The sequence below is a fragment of the Scylla paramamosain genome, chromosome 28 (assembly GCF_035594125.1).
Source record: "Scylla paramamosain isolate STU-SP2022 chromosome 28, ASM3559412v1, whole genome shotgun sequence".
NCBI lineage: Eukaryota > Metazoa > Arthropoda > Malacostraca > Decapoda > Portunidae > Scylla > Scylla paramamosain.
The window spans coordinates 15,937,251-15,958,563 of record NC_087178.1 but is presented as its reverse complement, the minus strand read 5'-3'; the positions used below and the strand labels follow the sequence as shown (position 1 = coordinate 15,958,563).

The following is a 21,313-nucleotide window of genomic DNA, read 5'->3' as shown; positions in this document are numbered from 1 at the left end:
TTATTTCACTTCAGGACAAACACACTAAAAACCTGCCATTCCCAGATCCCTAACTCCCGCCCACCTACACACGCCTTCTTGGTGAATGGGACAGGTAGACGGACGGACAGACCGAGACAAACACACACAGATCGACAGCCTGACAGACAGACAGACAGCTGCACATAATCGCATTTGTCCTGAATTTGCGTCGGACAAGAAAAGTTATATTTGTGTAATACTGTTACACTTTATTTAGTATTTCTTGAGCAACCCTTTTCTTTAAATCGTGACTTCTCAGCAGATAATCTGCTTATGAAACTCAGGTTATAGAATTGTGTTAGGCACACTTATACCTTGCTCACATCACCGCCAATACGTGATGGTCCAGTCTCTCCACTCTCTTCTCCCCGCAGCTGAATATGATATTTCTTCTCAACATCATCCGAGTTCTGGTAACCAAACTACGGCAGAGCAACTCCAGCGAGGCCCTCCAAGTCAGGTAGGTCACTTTGCCGTATTCTTCAGAAAATACAAAGAATGGATACATAAGAGGTTTACTAATACGCTTTGTATATTATCTTTGTGTCTATATATGGTCGTCTGCTCCTGTCTCTCACTTGATGCTGGGAGCGAGTCAAGGCTGCATCCTCTCTTCTTCTCAGGTTGACAAGTATTTGTTTAAATCGTAACGCCACGTATATTCCCTCACGCTTCCTCCCACTACGACTTCCTCCTCCCTGTCCCTCTCACTCACACTAAGAGCAAAGTTACATACATCAACCTCTCCCTTCCACGCTCCAGGTAAGTTTACGAGTATGTGCGGATTCCCACGCTCTTTCCACTCCCGCGCACTACAGATTCCTTCTCCCTATTCCTTTCACTCATACTGGGAGAAAGTGAGTGGATAGACATACTAACACAACCCTCCCTTTCTTTATGTGTGAATGTCCCTTGCTTCTTTCTCTCCCTTCCTCTTACTTACGACACGGCTTTCCTCCTCCCTTTCATGTTGCGGGTGTGGCTGAAATGGGCGAGCAGGAAGGCAGTGAAGGCGGCAATCGTGCTCCTGCCGCTCCTGGGTATCACCAACGTGCTCAACATGATCGTGGCGCCGCTGGGCAGGTCGGCGGCAGAGTTCGGTTTGTGGTCCTACGCTACGCATTTCCTCACCTCCTTTCAGGGTTTCTTCATCGCCCTCCTCTACTGCTTCTTGAACGGCGAGGTGAGTGAGTGAGTGAGTGAGTGAGTGAGTGAGTGAGTGAGTGAGTGGGTGGATGTCTGAGTGAGTGGGTAGGTGTCTGAGTGAGTGGGTGGGTGTCTGAGTGAGTGGGTAGGTGTCTGAGTGAGTGGGTGGGTGTCTGAGTGAGTGGGTGGGTGTCTGAGTGAGTGGGTGGGTGTCTGAGTGAGTGGGTGGGTGTCTGAGTGAGTGGGTGAGTGACTGAGTGATTGTCTCAGTGAGTATCTGAGTGAATGAGTGAGTGACTGACTGACTGAGTGAATGAGTGTGAGTGAGTGAGTGAGTGAGTGAGTGAATGTGACTGAACGAGTGTCTGAGTGAGTGAACGAGTGTCTGAAGTGTTTGAGTGTCACACTGTGACTGTGAGTGTCACGGAGTGAGTGTCTGAGTGAGTGAGTGAGTGAAAGGATAGCAGGGTTTCTTCATTGCCCTCCTCTTCTGCTTCCTGAACAGCGAGAAGAATGAATGAATGAATGAATGAGTGAGTGAGTGAGTGAGTGAGTGAGTAACGTTAAAAGAAAAACAGAAAACTAATTATGGATGTAAATGGAAAGGTAGGTGTTAGTTGGGAAAGGAACGTGTAGAGACAGACAGGTGCAAGAGATGGGGGTGAGAGCAATGCATCAGGGACTTGCAGAACCAGTAAATTAGGTTAATGGAAAGGAGCAAGAGGACGACGACGACGAGGAGGACGAGGCACAAGAGAAAGACGAGGACGAGGACGGTGATAACGGGGAAGTGGAGGAGGAAAAAGGCGAGGAGGAGATGGAGGATGGGAAATAATAGTGAGGCAAGGCACACTCAAAGGAATCCACATGTATACCTCTGTTGGTTGAAAAGTCACGCTTCAGTGCCACACGTATTCAGGAAGGATCATTGCGACTCCATAAACACACTGAGATAGAGACAAGTGTTTGATGTATTTCTCTTATTTTTTTTCAGCTAATAATTTGAGTATATTTTATTTTCTCGCTTGTTCGTGCTTATTGTTGTAATCAGTCAAAAAAGTATTTCTAGTCTCTCTCTCTCTCTCTCTCTCTCTACACACACACACACACACACACACACACATATTAAACCATATATTTTTTCCAGAGCGAACGTGGTAATAAACAGACAATGAATGCATACACCCCACCTCAATTACCTTTCTTTTCACCTGTTTGCGTGGTCGGCACCTCTGCACTGTTCCTGCACCTCTGGAAATTAATAACCTTCCTTCTAGAATAATGCTTAATATAAACCAAACAAATGAAATATTCTTAATGCTTTCAAAATTCATCGGCTTTAATTCCCAACATCTGCATCTACCTTAATTTCCTAATAACCCCAGGATGGGATGAGGTTCAGGTAACAAAAGGTCTGTTTTATATAAATATTTCACTACATATTCTTTGAAAAGCATACTGAGAAAGGTATCAAATGGTGTGCAGGATGCGGAGAACAAAAAAAATATCACAGGGAAAACTTTTAAAAACATAATTTTATCATTCTTTCTGCTGCTGGTGTTCAGGAGAAAGAGGATCATAAAATATAAGTAACAATTTCATTTATCTATAAAAATCAAGATGTCTGACTAAATGACTTCCATTTACAAATGTCTGACTAAATGACTTCCATTTATAAATGTATATCTTTTCCATCTGGTATTACACAATATTTTCTTATTTTTGTGTCAGGGGTAACAGCCAAGTACCAAAAAAACGGCTTAAAAATGCCAGCTTAAAATTTCCTTCCACGAAGAAAACGGAGAAAAAACGAGAGAAGGCCAATCTAGTTTGTGAGGCGTCTCGATACTTTTATAATAATTCAAGCACTACGCAGTTTGAAAACGTACAAGAAAAGAGTTCCAGAGCTAACAAGTAAAAGGGATGAAAGAGTAAGATGAAGAAAAAGAGTTTTTCAGGCACTGAATAGCGCAAGGTTTGCCGCTCCTCATTCTGAAATTATACAAAGATCAGAGATTAAACGTCTGTGCCCGTGAACTGTTTAGTTAGAAGTTGTCAAAGATCATTATGAATAATAGGAACAGGATAGGAGATACGACAGAGACCTATGGAACAGCAGTTACGTAACAGGTTTAGAAGAATGGCCATCAAGCATTGCAACGATAGAACGGTTAAATTGGATACTTGAGATGAAGATGGCGAGAGATGGATAGAAACCGTATGAAGGGAGCATGAAGATTGAAGACTTATTCCAAACTCTATCAGAATCTTTTCATTTGTTTAAGGCTAAAGTTTCACTAAGATCCCGAGGAAAGGATGAGCGAGACTGAGTGAGAAAAGGTAGATCACCAGAGGATCTTCCTTCAAGGAATCCAAACTGACAATTTGAGGGAAGATCGTGGACTGATAGGTGTTTTAGAATATTACTACTGATGATACACTTCCAAAAGACAGAAAACCAAAACTATAGCGTTAAAGCGCTCACCTTTCTAAGTAACATCTTGAATGTAGGCAAACTTCCACCAAAAAGGAAAGATGGATGTAAACAGGCGGAGGCAGAAAAGCTTAACCAAGCAAGGAATAAACACGGGCACCGTTACAGAAAATCACAGGAGGGACCTCATCCATCAGGACCACAAGCCCTCCAAGGATCACAGCCACAGAGGGCATTATGAAAAATCTGTATGAGGCACAACATAATAACGGAGGAGAGGTAAATGAGGAACATGCCACCACAGTCATACAGTGTGGAGTTGTCGGCAAAGGTCTGAGAGAAGAGTTCAGCTTTTAGAGATAGAGATGATGACAGAGAGGAGAGGAAAAGATGGAGGAAAAATTGGTGGGGGATATTTTTGGCCAGATGACAGAAGTCACGATTACATGAACTGGCTAGACCTTCACATTTGTTATTAATGAAAAAAATTATCGGCAAGTTGGAGACCAGGTCTGGCATTATTTTGGGCAGGAATGAAACGTGCACGAGTTTCAGGAGATGGAGGGCAGATATTTTGTTTGTGAGCCGCCTCTCATCTTGGACAACAGAAGAGCAAGCTGACTTAAACCAAAAGTTACCGGCTCTTTTCCCTTATCTGATATGATATCAAATATTTCCCTCATTAGTACTACACAACCTTTCCCTACATATCAGTGTGTAACCTTTTCCTCTTTAATAATGTATAATTATGTCTAATCTACTCTAGTCGGCTCTCTCTCTCTCTCTCTCTCTCTCTCTCTCTCTCTCTCTCTCTCTCTCTCTCTCTCTCTCTCTCTCTCTCTGACCGTTGGGACAAGCTACTTTTCTTCCGAGCCGGCGGAGCAAGTCCCCGCGGCTACTAAAGGCAAGGCGTAGCTCAGTGGCTTACTCGCTATCAAAGTACAGACCTTAATGAGAACCACATTGATCCTTCCCCATTAGGACAGGTGAAGTCTCAAAGGGCACGAGTTTCCCAGCCCTCTAATTACCTGGCTCTCTATATAGGCCTTCTGCTGCCTCCTTAGCCTTGTCCCTCGTATCTTTTTTTTTTTTTCCTGTATTTTCACGGTTATTTTCTTCAGTAATTGTTACACAGGTTGCTGAAAGAATCTTAGTTTTCTATTACTTTTGCTACTGTTGTTTTCTTCACTATCATGTTCAATTACTTTACAAGAAATTAGGGGGAAACAAAGAACAGAAGCCATACATTACCTGCACCTTTTAATCTCCTTTCACCTGTTCCCCCTATAGTCTCTTCCTATCCCCTCCACTCCTTCACCAGGCATTCATACCGACCTTCTTCCACCTGTTTCACCTCCCTACCCTTACCTACGTACCTGCCCTTCCGTTCTACCTACACAGTCCACACCTCACTTCCTCTCCATCCATCTAACTCATTTCTACCTCCCTTTCCTCAATACCTAAGCTCATTTCGCCCTCCACCTCTCAGTCCCTGTCTCTTATTAACCCAGCGTGTCTCTATACCTGCGCTACTTCCCCTGGTGCAGGTGAGGACAGCGGTGAGGAAATACGTGGACAACTACCTACTTCACCGCAGTGCCGGAGTGCGTCGCGGCTCTGGCCTGTCTTCAGTGTTCCTTACCACCGTGACTGACCTGCCCAGGGACCACCACGGGCGAGCTAGGCACCTGTGTTCCTGTCTCCGCGGCAGCCAGAGCCCCACGCATGGGTGAGTGATGACCCAAGGCTTAATTAGTTACGCATAGGGATGTAAGGAGGGAAGGAAACGAGGGAAGGGAAGGAACAGCCGTGGGAAAGGTCTGATAACTAGGTCATGGAAAATGCTGCGGCCGAGGAAAAAGAAGGTAAGGGTGAAAAAAAATGTGGGGAGTGAGTGCGACCGAGGAAAAAGGAGATAATGGTGAAAAAAAATGTTGTGGGAAGTGAGTGTGCAGCTTTATCGTCCTATAAATGGTTGTGCAAGCCCTATAGAGGATGACAAGGTAGACGAGAATGGGAGGCAGAATTAAAGACATTTTCCAGTGTGGAAAGGCATGCACGGAAACAGTGTTGTAAATACAGGGGCGAGCAAAAAATAGAGGAATGAAAATAAGCGATTAAACCAGATATAAAACCAGAAGGGTAACACGAAAAGAGGAACAGGGAAAACGAGAAGAGCGGGAAGATCACGAAAAAAAAAAAAAAAATAGATTAGTTTAGAGAGAATGCGGAACAGGGAAGCACCTCGAGGGGGATGTCGAAAAGATGTGTGGATAAAAGTAGTAAAACAAAATCGGGAGATTTAAATAAGCAGGCCACTGAGAACGAAGTTACTGCACGTGACAGGTACTCAAATAATACAAGTAAGTTTTTAGGTTATACTTTTTCTGGTTTCCTGTGAAATGAAAGCTGTTTTAGTCTCAAATATAAAAGTAAGGATATTATATATGTGATTGTTTCTGACATGGAGACAAACATTTCCAAGCATTTCAAACTCTTACGAACATGAAAAAAAAAAAAGGAAAGCGAAAACAAACAAGGAAAACAACAGTCCACATATCAAACATACCTAACTATCTCCACATACCGTTTCTCTTTTTGCAAAACAAAAATTTGAAAGGACAACCATCCATTTCCCTTTACTCGTGTCTTTTACACTTGTTTTCAGGAACGTGCGAATTACTCAACAAAAAATTAAATCATCAATAGTTAATGTCGAATTGTTGTATGTTGCTAATTCAACACCTCAAACTTTGAAATGCATCCACTCAGTTACTTCTCTTCATCCTCCACCTCCCAGTTTAATTCATAAGATATCACCACCTCATCTGTCTCTCTTCAAGCTCCACAATTAATCCACTTCCATAGCTGTCTCTAAAGGCAAATTTTCAATTCCAAGATGTTTCCTAACGTTTCACCACAAGTGATTCCAGTTTCTCCTTCACCTTCCATCACCTAATTAAAAACCACTAGATTTCTTACGATGACAAAACTCCATACAACAATATTTCCTAAGCCTGTTCCTTACGTCACTTATTAAAGACTTCGATCATCTAGTTTCTGTAAAAATCCCTCACTGTCATCCTTACCTTCCCCCATGCCATCACTTTCTCCAGTTAACTTTACCTGTTCGTGTTCATGTCCACTATCCAACTTCACGGTATCCAACTTCACTGAAGCGAACTCTGGTCTATCATAATCTCGAAAAGAGCTCTCATTGCGGCTCAAACTAACCACTTATAGCTTGATCCTCTACTTCTCTATAGCTTTGTCAGTGATCCTCAATAAGATGAATCCCCAAGCCCAGGGTTCACTTCTGCCCCAATTACTTAAGCCAGGATTCACAAAAGAACGGTTCGACAAAGAAGCATCTCTACTTTTCTGATCTCAATCTTCGTAGCGCCTGCTTTGCGATGAAGTACGAATTCTGCACCACCACTACCATAACCACCACCACCATCACCACCACCACTACCAATAACGACGACAGCTATAACAATACTACCAATATTACCACCATTAACAACGACAGCAGCAAAACTACCAACACGACAACAACACTACGACCACCACCACCACCACCATCGCCACCACTGACACCACCACCACCGACAATATCTATGGTGGTAGTAGTAGTAGTGGTAGTAGTAGTAGTAGCAGTAGTAGTGGCAGTAGCAGTAGTATTAACAGAGCAACAACAAAAACTACAACTGTGGTAGTAGTAACATTATGATAACAATAACAAAAATAATAATAATAATAATAATAATAATAATAATAATAATAATAATAATAATAATGGAGAGAGAGAGAGAGAGAGAGAGAGAGAGAGAGAGAGAGAGAGAGAGAGAGAGAGAGAGAGAGAGAGAGAGAGAGAGAGAGAGAGATTCTTTGTTCTCCGATTAGCCTTTAAATAAAAACTATTCTTCTGCCTTCTACAGTTATATAAAAGCGTTTAATAATAGCAATAGGAGGAGGACGAGGAGGAAGAAGAGGAGGAGGAAGAGGGAAATGCAGGTTATTTCCAGTGCTGTTCTTCCTTTTCAGCTCATAAGCCTTTCGGTTCCGGAAACTCATTCTCTCTCTCTCTCTCTCTCTCTCTCTCTCTCTCTCTCTCTCTCTCTCTCTCTCTCTCTCTCTCTCTCTCTCTCTCTCATAATAGTAGATGAGAGAGAGAGAGAGAGAGAGAGAGAGAGAGAGAGAGAGAGAGAGAGAGAGAGAGAGAGAGAGAATGATAGAAAGAAGGAAGAAAGGAAGGAAGGAAGGAAGGAAGAAAGGAGGAAGAGAAGGAAGAACAAAAATCTCAAAAGAAGATATAAAGCATACATACATGAATAAGTAAATGTATAATTGACCACATAAATGACGAAGGAGAAAGAAGCGAACTCTTCCCTCACACACACACACACACACACACACACACACACAACTTCTCTTATCCACATCTCAATTTTTTTCCTTCTTCATTTTGTTCATGTCCTCCTAATACGCACGCACGCACACTCAGAGGAACACTAATGGAATACTCTCTTACTTTTTAATGTTTAGGAAAAAAGTAAAGAAAATTAATGAGAGATTTTATTTTCATGGACAAGAACGTAAAGAGGAAGACCGTTGACAGAGAGAGAGAGAGAGAGAGAGAGAGAGAGAGAGAGAGAGAGAGAGAGAGAGAGAGAGAGAGAGAGAGAGAGAGAGAGAGAGAGAGAGAGAGAGAGAGAGAGAGAGAGAGAGAGAGAGAGAGAGAGAGAAATAAAAAAGCAAGTTCTGAAATTATTACTGCAAAGAATGTAAAGGAATTATAAAGAAGAACAAGCAGGAATAATGGCAAAGCAAAGATAAAGAATGTAAAGAGGAAAAAACAAAAAAAGGAAAAGGACGAAGAAAAATAAAACGAAGATGGAAGATAAAAAAAAAGGATGACATTATAGTACTATATCAGTGGTTCCCAAACTGGTGGCCATGACCCCGAGGATGTCATGCAGCAGAACGTAGAGGGGCATAATATGTGGATATGCATCTATAAAACCAAAGGATATTAGCGAGTAGGCAACCAGTGGAAGGAACTTATAGGTTCAGTTCAAATGGCTATACAATATAGGCAAATTGCTTTTCGGCGCCTCCTACCACCTTGAGCAATTTATTCCTGTGAGTCTGCATTCCTTCAACTACTCCACATTAAAACAAAATATCGCAACAGACTTGAAGTGAGCCATGAACTACGGTGTGCTTTAAGCGAAACAAACCCGTGTATCAAGAAGCTTGTTGATAATCTGCAACAGTACCCGAGACACTGAGTGGAAAGGGGTACTTAAGTGACGGAAACATGAACCTGCCGTGAATGTTCAGAATTAAACAGTCTGGGAGGAGGTGGGTGTGTTGTCACTGAAGGCCATGGTTGTGGCAGTTAATTATGACTCCCTCTGATAGCATTTCACTTCAGAATTGTAAGTCATCAGATTCGTCATATTCAAAGGTCAGGATTATATGGCGTGGGATTAATACAATTTTCAACTAGTGGAATTTTGTTTTATTTTGTTTCTTGTTTGCTTATTGTTGGAATAGCTTTCCGCAATAATGACTTTTTAATTACTGAATATGGACATTTTTTATGTGCATTATGTTACTTCTTCAGTACCATTTCAATAATCATATCAGATTCAGCAAAGGCAAATTACAATTTTTTTCATTAATACTTACAAAAGAAAATTAACAGATAGAATCAATAAAATTACAGGATTTGCTAGAGTGGTTTTTATATGGACCAAATGAGTGTAGGACTGTAGATAGTCACAGTAGTCATGGGTTATGCCTGGCGGTGGGCCGTGGACAAGGATCATGTACGAAAAGTGGGCAACGACCAGAAACAGTTTGGGAACCACTGTACTAAATAAAATAAAAAAAGACACCAAACAATATGGATATTTATGAAGTCTCCTTATCGAAACATTCCTATATGTAAACTTAACCATCGTTATTTTAGGAAATCCAATTAAAACTTTTATACGGCGCGTTGCAAACCACCTTCAGCTAATCCGGGAGAAGGGAAAATAACAGCGGCATATTGTGAAGGAATAGAGAGACGAAAAAAAAGAAAAATGAAGGGAGCAACGAAGAAAAACATCATATTATATTTCTGAGTTTTTTCTTGTCCTCATCGTCTTCGTCCTCTTCCTCTCATTTTTCCCTCTATTTTCTTTTCCATCCACTTTTCTTTTCTATTTTCTGCTCTTCCTTATAGTTTTTCATCTATTTTTCTTTCTTCCTCTCACTTTTTCATCTGCTTTTTACCTCTTCCTTTCATTTTTCATCTCTGTTTTCTTCCTCTCACTTTTTCCACCTTTTTTCCACTTTTCACTTATCCATCTCTATTTTCTTTTTCTTTCACTTTTCCATCCATTTTCTTCTCTTCCTTTCACTTTTCATGATTTTTTTCTTTCTTTTCCTTTTCCGTCTATATTGTTTTTTTTTCCTTTTTTTCATTTTTCATCTTTATTTTTCCTCCTTTCACTTTTTTATCTCTATTTTCCCTTCCTTTCACTTTTCCCGTCTTCATTTTATTCTCTTCCTTTCACTTTTCCATCTGTTTCATCCTACTTAATTTTTTTCCACTTCTATTACCTCCTCTTCCTTTCAGTTTTCCATCTATTTTCCTCCTATTTTCATTTTTTCATCTATTTTATCCTGTTCTTTTCACTTTTCCATCTCTATTTTCTCCTCTTCCTTTCACTTTTCCATTTTTTTCCATCTACTTTATTTTTTCCATCTCTATCTTCTTTCTTCTACTTTTCCATCTTCGTTTCACATTTTCATGTATATTTTCTCCTCTTTCCACTTTTCCATCTATTTCCTTTCTCTCGTATGTCATTCTGCTTTATCATCTTTTTTTTTTATTATTCTATTCCTTTATTCATCCATTCCTGCCTTTCGCTTCTCTTTATTTTTCAGAATTTCCCCTTTATCCCTCTTCCCATTTGTTATTTTTTTTTTCATTCTCCACCTCCATCTGCTTCCACCTTTACTCTGCTTCACTTCATCCTTCCCTTTCAGTATTTCTGCCTTCATTCTTTCCTGCGACTCCTTTTTCCTATTTTGAGAGAGAGAGAGAGAGAGAGAGAGAGAGAGAGAGAGAGAGAGAGAGAGAGAGAGAGAGAGAGAGAGAGAGAGAGAGAGAGAGAGAGAGAGAAATGGAAGCTGCTGGGGAGGGTTTTAAAGCAAATTAATTGTAGGATAAGCCTCCAGGCCTATCCATTTTCAAAGTGTGGGAGATGGGAGGGTCACTCTGGGGCCGAGTTCTCTTTGTACGTCTCTCTCTCTCTCTCTCTCTCTCTCTCTCTCTCTCTCTCTCTCTCTCTCTCTCTCTCTCTCTCTCTCTCTCTCTCTCTCTCTCTCTCTCTCTCGTCCTTTATGAGTTATCACCATCTTTTTTATTTTCAACTTTCACCATAAGTTACTCCGTGTCTCGTTCTTCTATTCACTGACTTGTGCCTCACGTCCCTTACTAATCCCCCCACCTCCTTCACTTTTCCTCTCTCTCCTCTTTCTCCTGCTCTTCTCTTTTTTCTTCCTCGTGCTTGCCGCCCATCGCTCACGGAGATACCTACTTACTCACACAGACCCCAGTCACGCAAAATAGTCATTAGACAAAGAGGAAAATAAATCTTAAGTGTTGCTTTTGTGTCACCAACAAAGGGAGGCGTGACGCTTGATAGCATTGGAGACTAAGATAAGTGTAATTTGATGTAAAAAAGTCCAAAGAAATTAAGTTTCTCAGGTAAAAATTAATCTTACCTTGACTGAGTTACAAGTTCTGAAGGTTTTTATTGAAGAAGAGAAGTGGAAGTGTGTGTGTGTGTGTGTGTGTGTGTGTGTGTGTGTGTGTGTGTGTGTGTGTGTGTGTGTGTGTGTGTGTGTGTGTGTGTGTGTGTGAATTCGTTCACTATTTCACCTTCTCTATTTCATTATCAGTCTGTTTCTGTATTTAATTTCAGCATTTTTCAAACAAAGCTTCATAAAAACTGTTAAACTATTATGACTTCAATGCATAAAATTTAGACTCTCTCTCTCTCTCTCTCTCTCTCTCTCTCTCTCTCTCTCTCTCTCTCTCTCTCTCTCTCTCTCTCTCTCTCTCTCTCTCTCTCTCTCTCTGACACACTGTAATATATCACTGACTTTCTCGTCCACTATCTTTTTTCCTCCAATTCTTCTTCCTCTTTCCCATTATTCTCCATTTATTTCCTCACTTATCTTACTGTATGTTAATAAGCCTTTTCTTCCTTCTCTTCTCAGTCTCATTTTTCTCATTACCATCTTGAACTTTCCTCCTCCTCCTCCTCCTCCTCCTCCTCCTCTGTTTTCCTGATCATCATACTACCCCCCTTCCTGCTCCTCCTCATCCTCCTCCTGCTGCTCCTACTTTCCATCTTTCTAGTCTTCCTCCTCCCCTTCCTACCGTTATCACCTCCTCCTCCTCCTCCTCCTCCTCCTCCTCCTCCTCACCTGACCCAAGAGACATAATCACTCTAATATAGTGAACAACCCACCTGGGAAGATCGTTAGTAGGACACAGATTTTTCCCTCACTAATATTATCCACCTCTCTCTCTCTCTCTCTCTCTCTCTCTCTCTCTCTCTCTCTCTCTCTCTCTCTCTCTCTCTCTCTCTCTCTCTCTCTCTCTCTCTCTCTCTCTCTCTCTCTCTCTCTCTCTAGCACTTAGCTTCTTATTCTCAACTTTCCTTCGCTTCCTCATCCTTACTCTCCATTCTTTCCTCCCCCTGCTCCTCTCCCCGCCATCTCCAGCGTGGTGAAGGAGAAAGGTAAGCAGGGAGGAGGAGCAGCAGCAGCAGGTGAGGGATGTCTCAGGTGAATGCAAGAACGTGAGCTTCTGTATACAAGAATGTAAATCCGACTGTGGTGGTGGAAGAGTTGTGCCTAAGAGTCGTCTTTACTCTCTCTCTCTCTCTCTCTCTCTCTCTCTCTCTCTCTCTCTCTCTCTCTCTCTCTCTCTCTCTCTCTCTCTCTCTCTCTCTCTCCGTAGGCACTATCTCCTATTATAGCACAGGTAGACAGACAGAGGGAGGCACACACACACACACACACACACACACACACACACACACACACACACAGGGCCGAACAGGGAACGAGGCAAATAGAGAGAGGCCACCTTCGGCACATTATGGTTAGCGATCGATGCATCTCAATCAGAGGAGGATACGGGGATACACGGTACAGCTGAGACCACATCGACCTGTGTGACATATCCAAGAAATCCGATTCTCCCCACCACTACCTGCATCACAACTGCCAACAGTACCCAGCGCTCGATACTACTTACGTCACCTGTCCTCCTTCTCTTCCTCCTCCTCCGGTTGCTGGTGACATTTCCTCAAGCTTCCACCATCACCGCAACCAGTATTCATCACCAGTATCCCGTAGCCACTGACGCTTCCGACACTGAGGCACTCCTGCGCCGCACCTCCACAAAAGCCCTAGTTGAGGTGATACGGGTTTTCAAGGGTGTTTTTACGGTTCTGGTGACGGGTTAACAAGATTCCTTTATTATTAACAGGAGAAGTAGTACGAGGACTCATCTAATCATCTCTGTTGTCTTTGAAAAAAGTCATGGTGAGAGCAGAGCGTTTCGGAATAAGTGTTTTATTATTAACGTCATCTCTTCTGTTCCTCCTGCTGCTGGTCACAATTCTTCCCGTCTCCCACCACCATCATCACTATCTATTGTCACTGACACTAATTACTAACGGCCTCACTCCTCTTCCTCCTACTTCTGGTGACATTTCTTTCTATCTTCCCTCACCACCACCACTCATTATCAACGATACCTCACTTCGCTTCTGCTCCTAACACTCCATCACCATCACCACCCCTACGACCACCACCACCATCACCACTATCACCATCATCCACTACTTTTATCAACAATATCTCTCCCTTCCCTCTCTTTCTTCTCCTGCTGACAGCACTCCAACCCCCCCACAAAGCCCTCCTCCCAAAGTTGTACCACCGCCATCACCACCTCCCACCAGTCCCAGCATTAAACATACGTCAATATTGATCATCGTGCGGTGCGCCCAGACAGACACGGTAAGGAAGAAGGAAAAGGGAAAAAGAGAGGAAAAAAGGAAAACATTGGGAAAATCTCGTCTCAACTTATGATTTACTTTCACTTTAACGAGTTTCCGATGAGCATCACCTTCCCTACCTTTTTTTTTTTTTGGGTGGGAAAGAGAAAGACTGGACGGTTGAGTGGTAAAGAAGAAGAGAAAGTGGAGGGAGAGGAAGTACAGCGGGAGTAAGTTAGTGGCCCATGCAACCTGTCCTACCTTGTCTCCTCTCCTTCATCTATGTAGAACACCTGTCTGATCGAGGAGGAGGAGGAGGGGAACAAGAAAAGTAAAAACAAGAACAATAACAAGAAAAGAACAACTTTGGTAATAATGATGATGTTGTTGATGATGATGATGATGATGTTGTTGACGATGATGATGATGAAACTCTCTAATAGACAATACACCACGAAAAACAAACAAAATCCGTGGAATCAAACCGCAAATTAGTTTTTCCCCCAGACCTCACAACAATTACAAGACGCACTGGCCAGCAAGAGAACGGATAAAAGAAGATATAAAAGCGCAAATCCCGCGAAAAATGAGTGATAAGAGATCCCAGTATCAAATATTGACTCTAAGCTTCTCTGCAACATGAAGTAAAATAGAAAAAATTAGCAAATAAAAAAAGATCGCAAAAACGAAAAAAAAACTCGGTAAAAAAAAAAAAGAACTCAGTAAAAAAACTTGAAAAATGAGAGCAAACAGATTCATATATCATATCCTGGCTCACAACTTTTCTGCTGCAAGATAAAAAAAAAAAATAGAAAATAAATAAATAAAAGCAAAATAAAAAACATTAATTCGAGCAAAATTTTTCGAAAAAAATCGAAAAAAAGAATGAAGATTAACAAGAATAATGATTAACAAAAATATATATACGTCCCGTACATACTTGAGAGAAAAACAGGATAGGATATCATAAAAATACCATGCAATAATAACATGCTCGTTAATTCCCACGTATAAAATTAGGAGAGGAAAAGGAAAGATGATATAAAGTAAAAAGTAAATATGAGACAACAGCAGGAGAGAAAACGAGAAAAACGAAAGAAAAACGAAAGACATGGGATATGAAATAAAACGCAAATACGAGAAAGCGGAGAGAAATGGAGAAAAATGAGAAAGGCAAAGAAAAATGGAAATACAAGAAGATGAAAATAAAAACAGGACAGAAAAGACAAGAAAAAACAAGATCAGAAAAATGACAAGAAAAGAGAAGACGAAACAAGACAAGGGAAGAGAGAGAAAAGAGGAAAACAGAAGAGAAGCACACTGGTATTAGGACATGAACAAAATGAAGAAGGAAAAAATTGAGATGTGATGTGGATAAGGGAAGGTGTGTGTGTGTGTGTGTGTGTGTGTGTGTGTGTGTGTGTGTGTGTGTGTGTGTGTGTGTGTGTGTGTGTGTGTGTGTGTGTGTGTGTGTGTGTGTGTGTGTGTGTGTGTGTGTGTGTGTGTGTGTGTGTGTGTGTGTGTGTGTGTGTGTGTGTGTGTGTGTGTGTGTGTGTGTGTGTGTGTGTGTGTGAGAGAGAGAGAGAGAGAGAGAGAGAGAGAGAGAGAGAGAGAGAGAGAGAGAGAGAGAGAGAGAGAGAGAGAGAGAGAGAGAGAGAGAGAGAGAGAGAGAGAGAGAGAGAGAGAGAGAGAGAGAGAGAGAGAGAGAGAGAGAGAGAGAGATGGAGAAAAAGACATACGAGAAGATGAAAGAGGCTGCAAAAAGGCAAAGCAACAAGATTAAAGATTTGAGTGAATATGAAAAAAAAAACTTCACAGCAGAGAGAGAGAGAGAGAGAGAGAGAGAGAGAGAGAGAGAGAGAGAGAGAGAGAGAGAGAGAGAGAGAGAGAGAGAGAGAGAGAGAGAGAATCATACTATGTCCTTTCTTCGTCTCTAATATTCAGTGAAGATCTTATCAGGTGGAAAACTGCTCAAGAATGCGAAAATTAGCTGAGGAAAACCAGAAGGAGGAACAGGAAGACAGTTGTTGACTTCATGAATTGCTGTACGAGGAGAGATTAAAGTTTAAAGTCACACCTAAGAAACTACTATTACATCACACTACATTAACACGCACCACCACCATCAACAACAGCGGCAACAATAGCATAAACAATATCAACTAAAACAACCAACAAATTTATCGACACAATCTATCGCAACCCTACTTCATTAAGACAACACCCACAGTCAACCTCATACGTATATCAAAGCATTTCCAGTCAAGTCATCCTCATCGCTGCCACCATTTTCTGCCAGTCTTCCCTGTGCCTTACATGTTACTCACCACTCACCACTCCCAACCAACTTGTCATCAATATTATCCCTCTTTCTCGAGTCAATATCTTCCTTGCGGTGCTCCCAATACTCTCTTGCCCTAACATTCTCACAAGGCAAGTCCGTGACGTAGACAAAGGATACACTATTAAGTTGGTATTGCAAGGAAGTGAATCCCTCTCTCTACTAAATGATTGTCGTACAACAACAACAGGTTAATCCTTGTACTGGTAAAGGATTTTTTTTTTTTTTTTCATATATTCACCCGTAGATTCTTGGGTTTTTATTTTGTATTAGTCTTAATCCTTTTACTACTCTCGTCGTCATTTTTAACACTCACTGATTTATATGTCAAATTATTTGGATGGACATAAAGAAAAGAACATGAGATTATTTTTCATCTTTGCTAAGCTACATAAGTACGTATTTTAGAAACTGTAGTAAGAAAAACAAGTCTTAATAATTGTAAGTGATTGTGGAAAACATGGAAAACCCTAAGAAACGGAAAATTTTACCTCTTATTCTTTCTTTTCGTGTGTGTGTGTGTGTGTGTGTGTGTGTGTGTGTGTGTGTGTGTGTGTGTGTGTGTGTGTGTGTGTGTGTGTGTGTGTGTGTGTGTGTGTGTGTGTGTTCATGGAATTATTATTATTTTTTTTTACGGTGATTTGAACGCCAACGAAGGCCAATGAAAGAGTTGTTTGATAAAAAGGAACTCTACTTCTCCCGCTGAGTGGCTACCAGTAGGTGACCCAGCAATAGCAAACAGACCCTGAGTTGCAGCGGATGTCATACAGTCTGACAGGATGAAGTGACGCGCTGCTTGTCCTTCTAAGTGTTTTCGGCAAGAGAATCGAACCCTGGCCCATTAGGTCGTGAGTTACAACCACTACCGCTGCCCCACCAAGAGTCCCTAAGGATACCGCATCTTCGTTCCCTGAATTTTTCCTATTGCTCCTGCTGCTGCTCCTCCACTTCGTCCCCTGCGTCTTTCCTCCTCCTCCTCTTCTTCCTCCTTCGCCTCCTTCATCTGGCAGGTGGCGACACAAATCAGATTAATGGCAAAGTACCCTGATTACATCCCTCCAAACTTTTAATGTCTCCCTAATTTTCTGTCCCGAAGCGCCTACGTAAGAAGCAAATAGAATAAAAACAGCAGCATTTTCAGCTTGCCTATTTCACGACGAGTACCTGGCGCGGAGAGAAGGTCAAAGTGTCAGGCAGTAAGAAATTGTAATTATCTTGTTTTGCGTGAATTTTTTTTTTCTCTGTTCTGTCTTGTAATATGATTCATTTCCCTTTAACTTATAATTTTATCTGCGTTTCTGTGTTTCTTCATACGTCAGTGTTTTTTTATTCATCATCATCATCTCTCTCTCTCTCTCTCTCTCTCTCTCTCTCTCTCTCTCTCTCTCTCTCTCTCTCTCTCTCTCTCTCTCTCTCTCTCTCTCTCTCTCTCTCTCTCTCTCTCTCTCTCTCTCTCTCTCGCTCTCTCTCTCTCTCTCTCTCCACCAAATAGTTTTCCACCATCTTGACCCCTTTCCCTTTCTCTCAGTTATCCCTTTATCCTTTGCATCTCTCTTTCACTTAATCCCCTTGTTCCTTAATCCTCTTATTCCTATTAATATCTAAAAACTGGGAATCAAAATCTGAAGAATAAATTATATATATATATATATATATATATATATATATATATATATATATATATATATATATATATATATATATATATATATATATATATATATATATATATATATATATATATATCGTGACCACAGATAGATCTAATCGTAGCAGAAAATAAACAAGTAAAGGCGCAATAATATTATATGCGGATTTGCTGCTACGATTGGAATAAAAAAAGCGAAAGAAATTTGGTATGCTCTCAAAGGTCAAATAAATGGTGCAGATTTTTTTTCCCTAATGACAACCATCATTCTCTCACTCACTCTCTCTCTCTCTCTCTCTCTCTCTCTCTCTCTCTCTCTCTCTCTCTCTCTCTCTCTCTCTCTCTCTCTCTCTCTCTCTCTCTCTCTCTCTCTCTCTCTAATACATCTGCCCATTCGCATCCCTATTCTGTCTACCACACACACACACACACACAGATCATTACTATCCTGTCCACCACACACACCACCACCACGATCATCAACATCATCAAAGTTTGGAGGAATAAGCCTATATGCCAGCCATTCAAGCTCGTACCAATAAGCCTACCAGGGATATAGGACCAGAACTTATTAAAAAAAGGCGGGAGTTCCTTTCCACCAATGAAATCATTTAGCCGAATAATTGTTTCATGATTTCACGCATCACAACACACCTCAGCCTCCTTCGCTAGCTGTAACATCTCAACACTGCAGTAATATGTTTCCTGTAGCTGATAAGATGTATAATGAATATGAATTAACAGTGTGATGAATATATTATACGAACTTACACATATACATACATGAATATTATATACTTGCAAACCTTCATGCCTGCACACATACATACATCACATACATACATGAAGTGACTGATTCATCAGTAGATAAGCAGTTGAATAAATACACTGTTGGAGAGGCAGGCTAGTTATGTAATAAATAACTAGATAACTCAGATAATTGTGATCAAAATAAGATACTAAATAAATTAACTGAAGGCAAAGCATTCGTAAGTCTCTCTCTCTCTCTCTCTCTCTCTCTCTCTCTCTCTCTCTCTCTCTCTCTCTCTCTCTCTCTCTCTCTCTCTCTCTTCCATCTAAATATCTTCCACATTGTCCGCTATTAATATCACTTTAACTTCTTCCCTGCACTGGTGGCCGGGTCCTTGAACGGGAGGAGGAGGAGGAGGAGGAGGAGGAGGAGGAGGAGGAGGAGGAGGAGGAGGAGGAGGAGGGTAATATGCCTGGCCTATCTCAGTGATCACGAATCCCGGGTAGTCACAATGAGTGCCTGCTGACATCGTTGGTTCAGACACCACCACCACCACCACCACCACCACCACCACCACCACTACCACCACCACCGCTACCTCTACTGCTGCTGTTACTGTCAATGCCGACGCTAGGACCACTTCTACTACTATTACTGCTGTTAATATTAATACTATCTGTTAATATCATCCATCTACTACTATTCCTGCAGCTACTACCATTACCACCATCACCTTTATTCCTACTCTCATTATCAGTACTATTCCCATCCCTATTACCATTATTACCACCACCACCACAATTGTCCCTATTCCCACTTTCATCAGCACTATTCCCACCTCCATCGTCACCACTATTCTAACCACCACTGTCACCACCACCACCACCACTACCATCCCTATTCCCACCATTATCACTATCATTCCCACCTCCACTATCACCACCACCATGAGAAAAACACAACCACCATCACTAGCATCACCATTATTTCCACCATGATTCCCACCACCATTACTACCACTATTAGTTACACCATCACCACCACTTACAATGTACAACTAATTTCTACCACAGTATCACACAAAAGCAAACTTAAGTCAACCTCAAGTGACCACAGAACCTTTTAAGTCCCAGACGAGGCACATAGCTGGTTAATCTAACACCAAACTTGTGTCACCATTGCTTGCCCAGCTTCTCAAACTATTTGAACATCATTACCAGCACGCACCGCCAACTGAGACCCCTCTTAACGTGCCCGCATTAATTCTGTACAAATACGGAATTAATAAGATACAAGTGGACGAATATTCTCGCTCTCTCTCTCTCTCTCTCTCTCTCTCTCTCTCTCTCTCTCTCTCTCTCTCTCTCTCTCTCTCTCTCTGCAAATGACGTCTCACCAGCCACACATTTGCATAAACTATTCAGATACATACATACATACCTAAACACATACATTAATACATACATAAATAGAGAAGCATACAGGTCACTGGTCTTAAGCTGACGACAGGCGGTAGAGAATTACACAGAACACAGAGACGCAAAATCAAACGAATAAACAAGACAGATCGAAGAAAGGTGCACAGCGAGCTGGTAGAGCGAGCAACACTAAACATCAGCATCAGGAGTAATGGTGGTGGTGGTAGTAGTAGTAGTAGTAGCAGTAGTAGTAGTAATGACGTCCGATGCGTATTGCCCTCGGAAAAAATTCAAAATTCTCTCTCTCTCTCTCTCTCTCTCTCTCTCTCTCTCTCTCTCTCTCTCTCTCTCTCTCTCTCTCTCTCTCTCACCCAGAGGTGTTTCTTTAGATATCACTCGTGAGTCCTTCACTTCGTACTTTTTCCAGATCAATGCGCGAGCGAGCGAGAGAGAGAGAGAGAGAGAGAGAGAGAGAGAGAGAGAGAGAGAGAGAGAGAGAGAGAGAGAGAGAGAGAGAGAGAGAGAGAGAGACTCGAACAAACCCTTTCCCCCCCCCCCCCCCCACACACACACACACACACACACACATGACCTACATTTTTCTTAGGGACGCTGCAAATTAGGCCCAAGGGCGAGACTTGATACTACTTTAACAAGAACTTCTGAAAAAGTAAAGAAAAACAAGTCGGAGGAAGGGTGAGGGGGCCGATATAGGGGATGAGGGACCGTTGGGTAAACTAAGTTATGTAAAGGAGAAGGAGAATGGAGGAGGAAGAGAAGAGGAGGGGAAATGAAGTGAGATGATGTGGAAAGAAGGAAGGGAATAGGAGGGGAATGAGAAGTGAGATGTAGAAAAGAGGAGAAAGAAGAGAATAGGAGAATGAGAAGTGAAAGGATGTGGGAAGGAGGAAGAGAAGAGGAGGAAAGTGAAAACTGAGAGGATGTGAAATGGAGAAGAATGAAGAGAAAGAGAAAGAAAAGGAGGAGAATAGGAGGAAAATGAGAAGTGAGAGGAGGTAGAAAGGAGAAGGAAGAGAAGGAGGAAAATGAGAAGTGACCGGATGTGGAAGGCAGGAAGAGAATAGGTGGAAAAGGAAAAGTGAGAGGATGTGGATGGGAGGATAGGAAGAGAAGAAGGAGAGTGAGAAGAGAAAGAAATGTACAAACGAGGAAGGACTAAAAACTGGAAGGTTGTGGGAAAAATAAGAAGGGTGTGTGTGGGGGGGGGGAGAGTGTAGAGTGTTAAAGGAAAGGACAACGGCATAGCAATGTAAGAAGAAAAGAAGCGAAGAAAAAGAGAAGTGAGGAAGTGAGAGGGGAAATGGTAAAGGTATGAAGAAGGATACGAAAAAGAACAAGGGTGGAGGAGAAAGAGGAGGAGATGGATGCAATAAAAGGGATGGGAAAGAACATAAAAAAAGGACAAGGGTGCAAAGGAAAGGAGGGGCGGAAGAGAAAACTACTGGAACCCGTGG

General features: G+C 41.7%; 1 protein-coding gene across 1 annotated transcript in view; it reads left to right on the top strand.

The window, feature by feature from the left end:
- LOC135115006 (PDF receptor-like) overlaps nt 1-21,313 on the top strand; it is a 204,804-nt gene that overhangs the window by 175,059 nt on the left and 8,432 nt on the right. Inside the window, 3 exon segments of the mRNA XM_064031418.1 lie at nt 396-481; nt 1,021-1,204; nt 5,149-5,330. Coding sequence (XP_063887488.1) covers nt 396-481; nt 1,021-1,204; nt 5,149-5,330 — 452 coding nt within the window.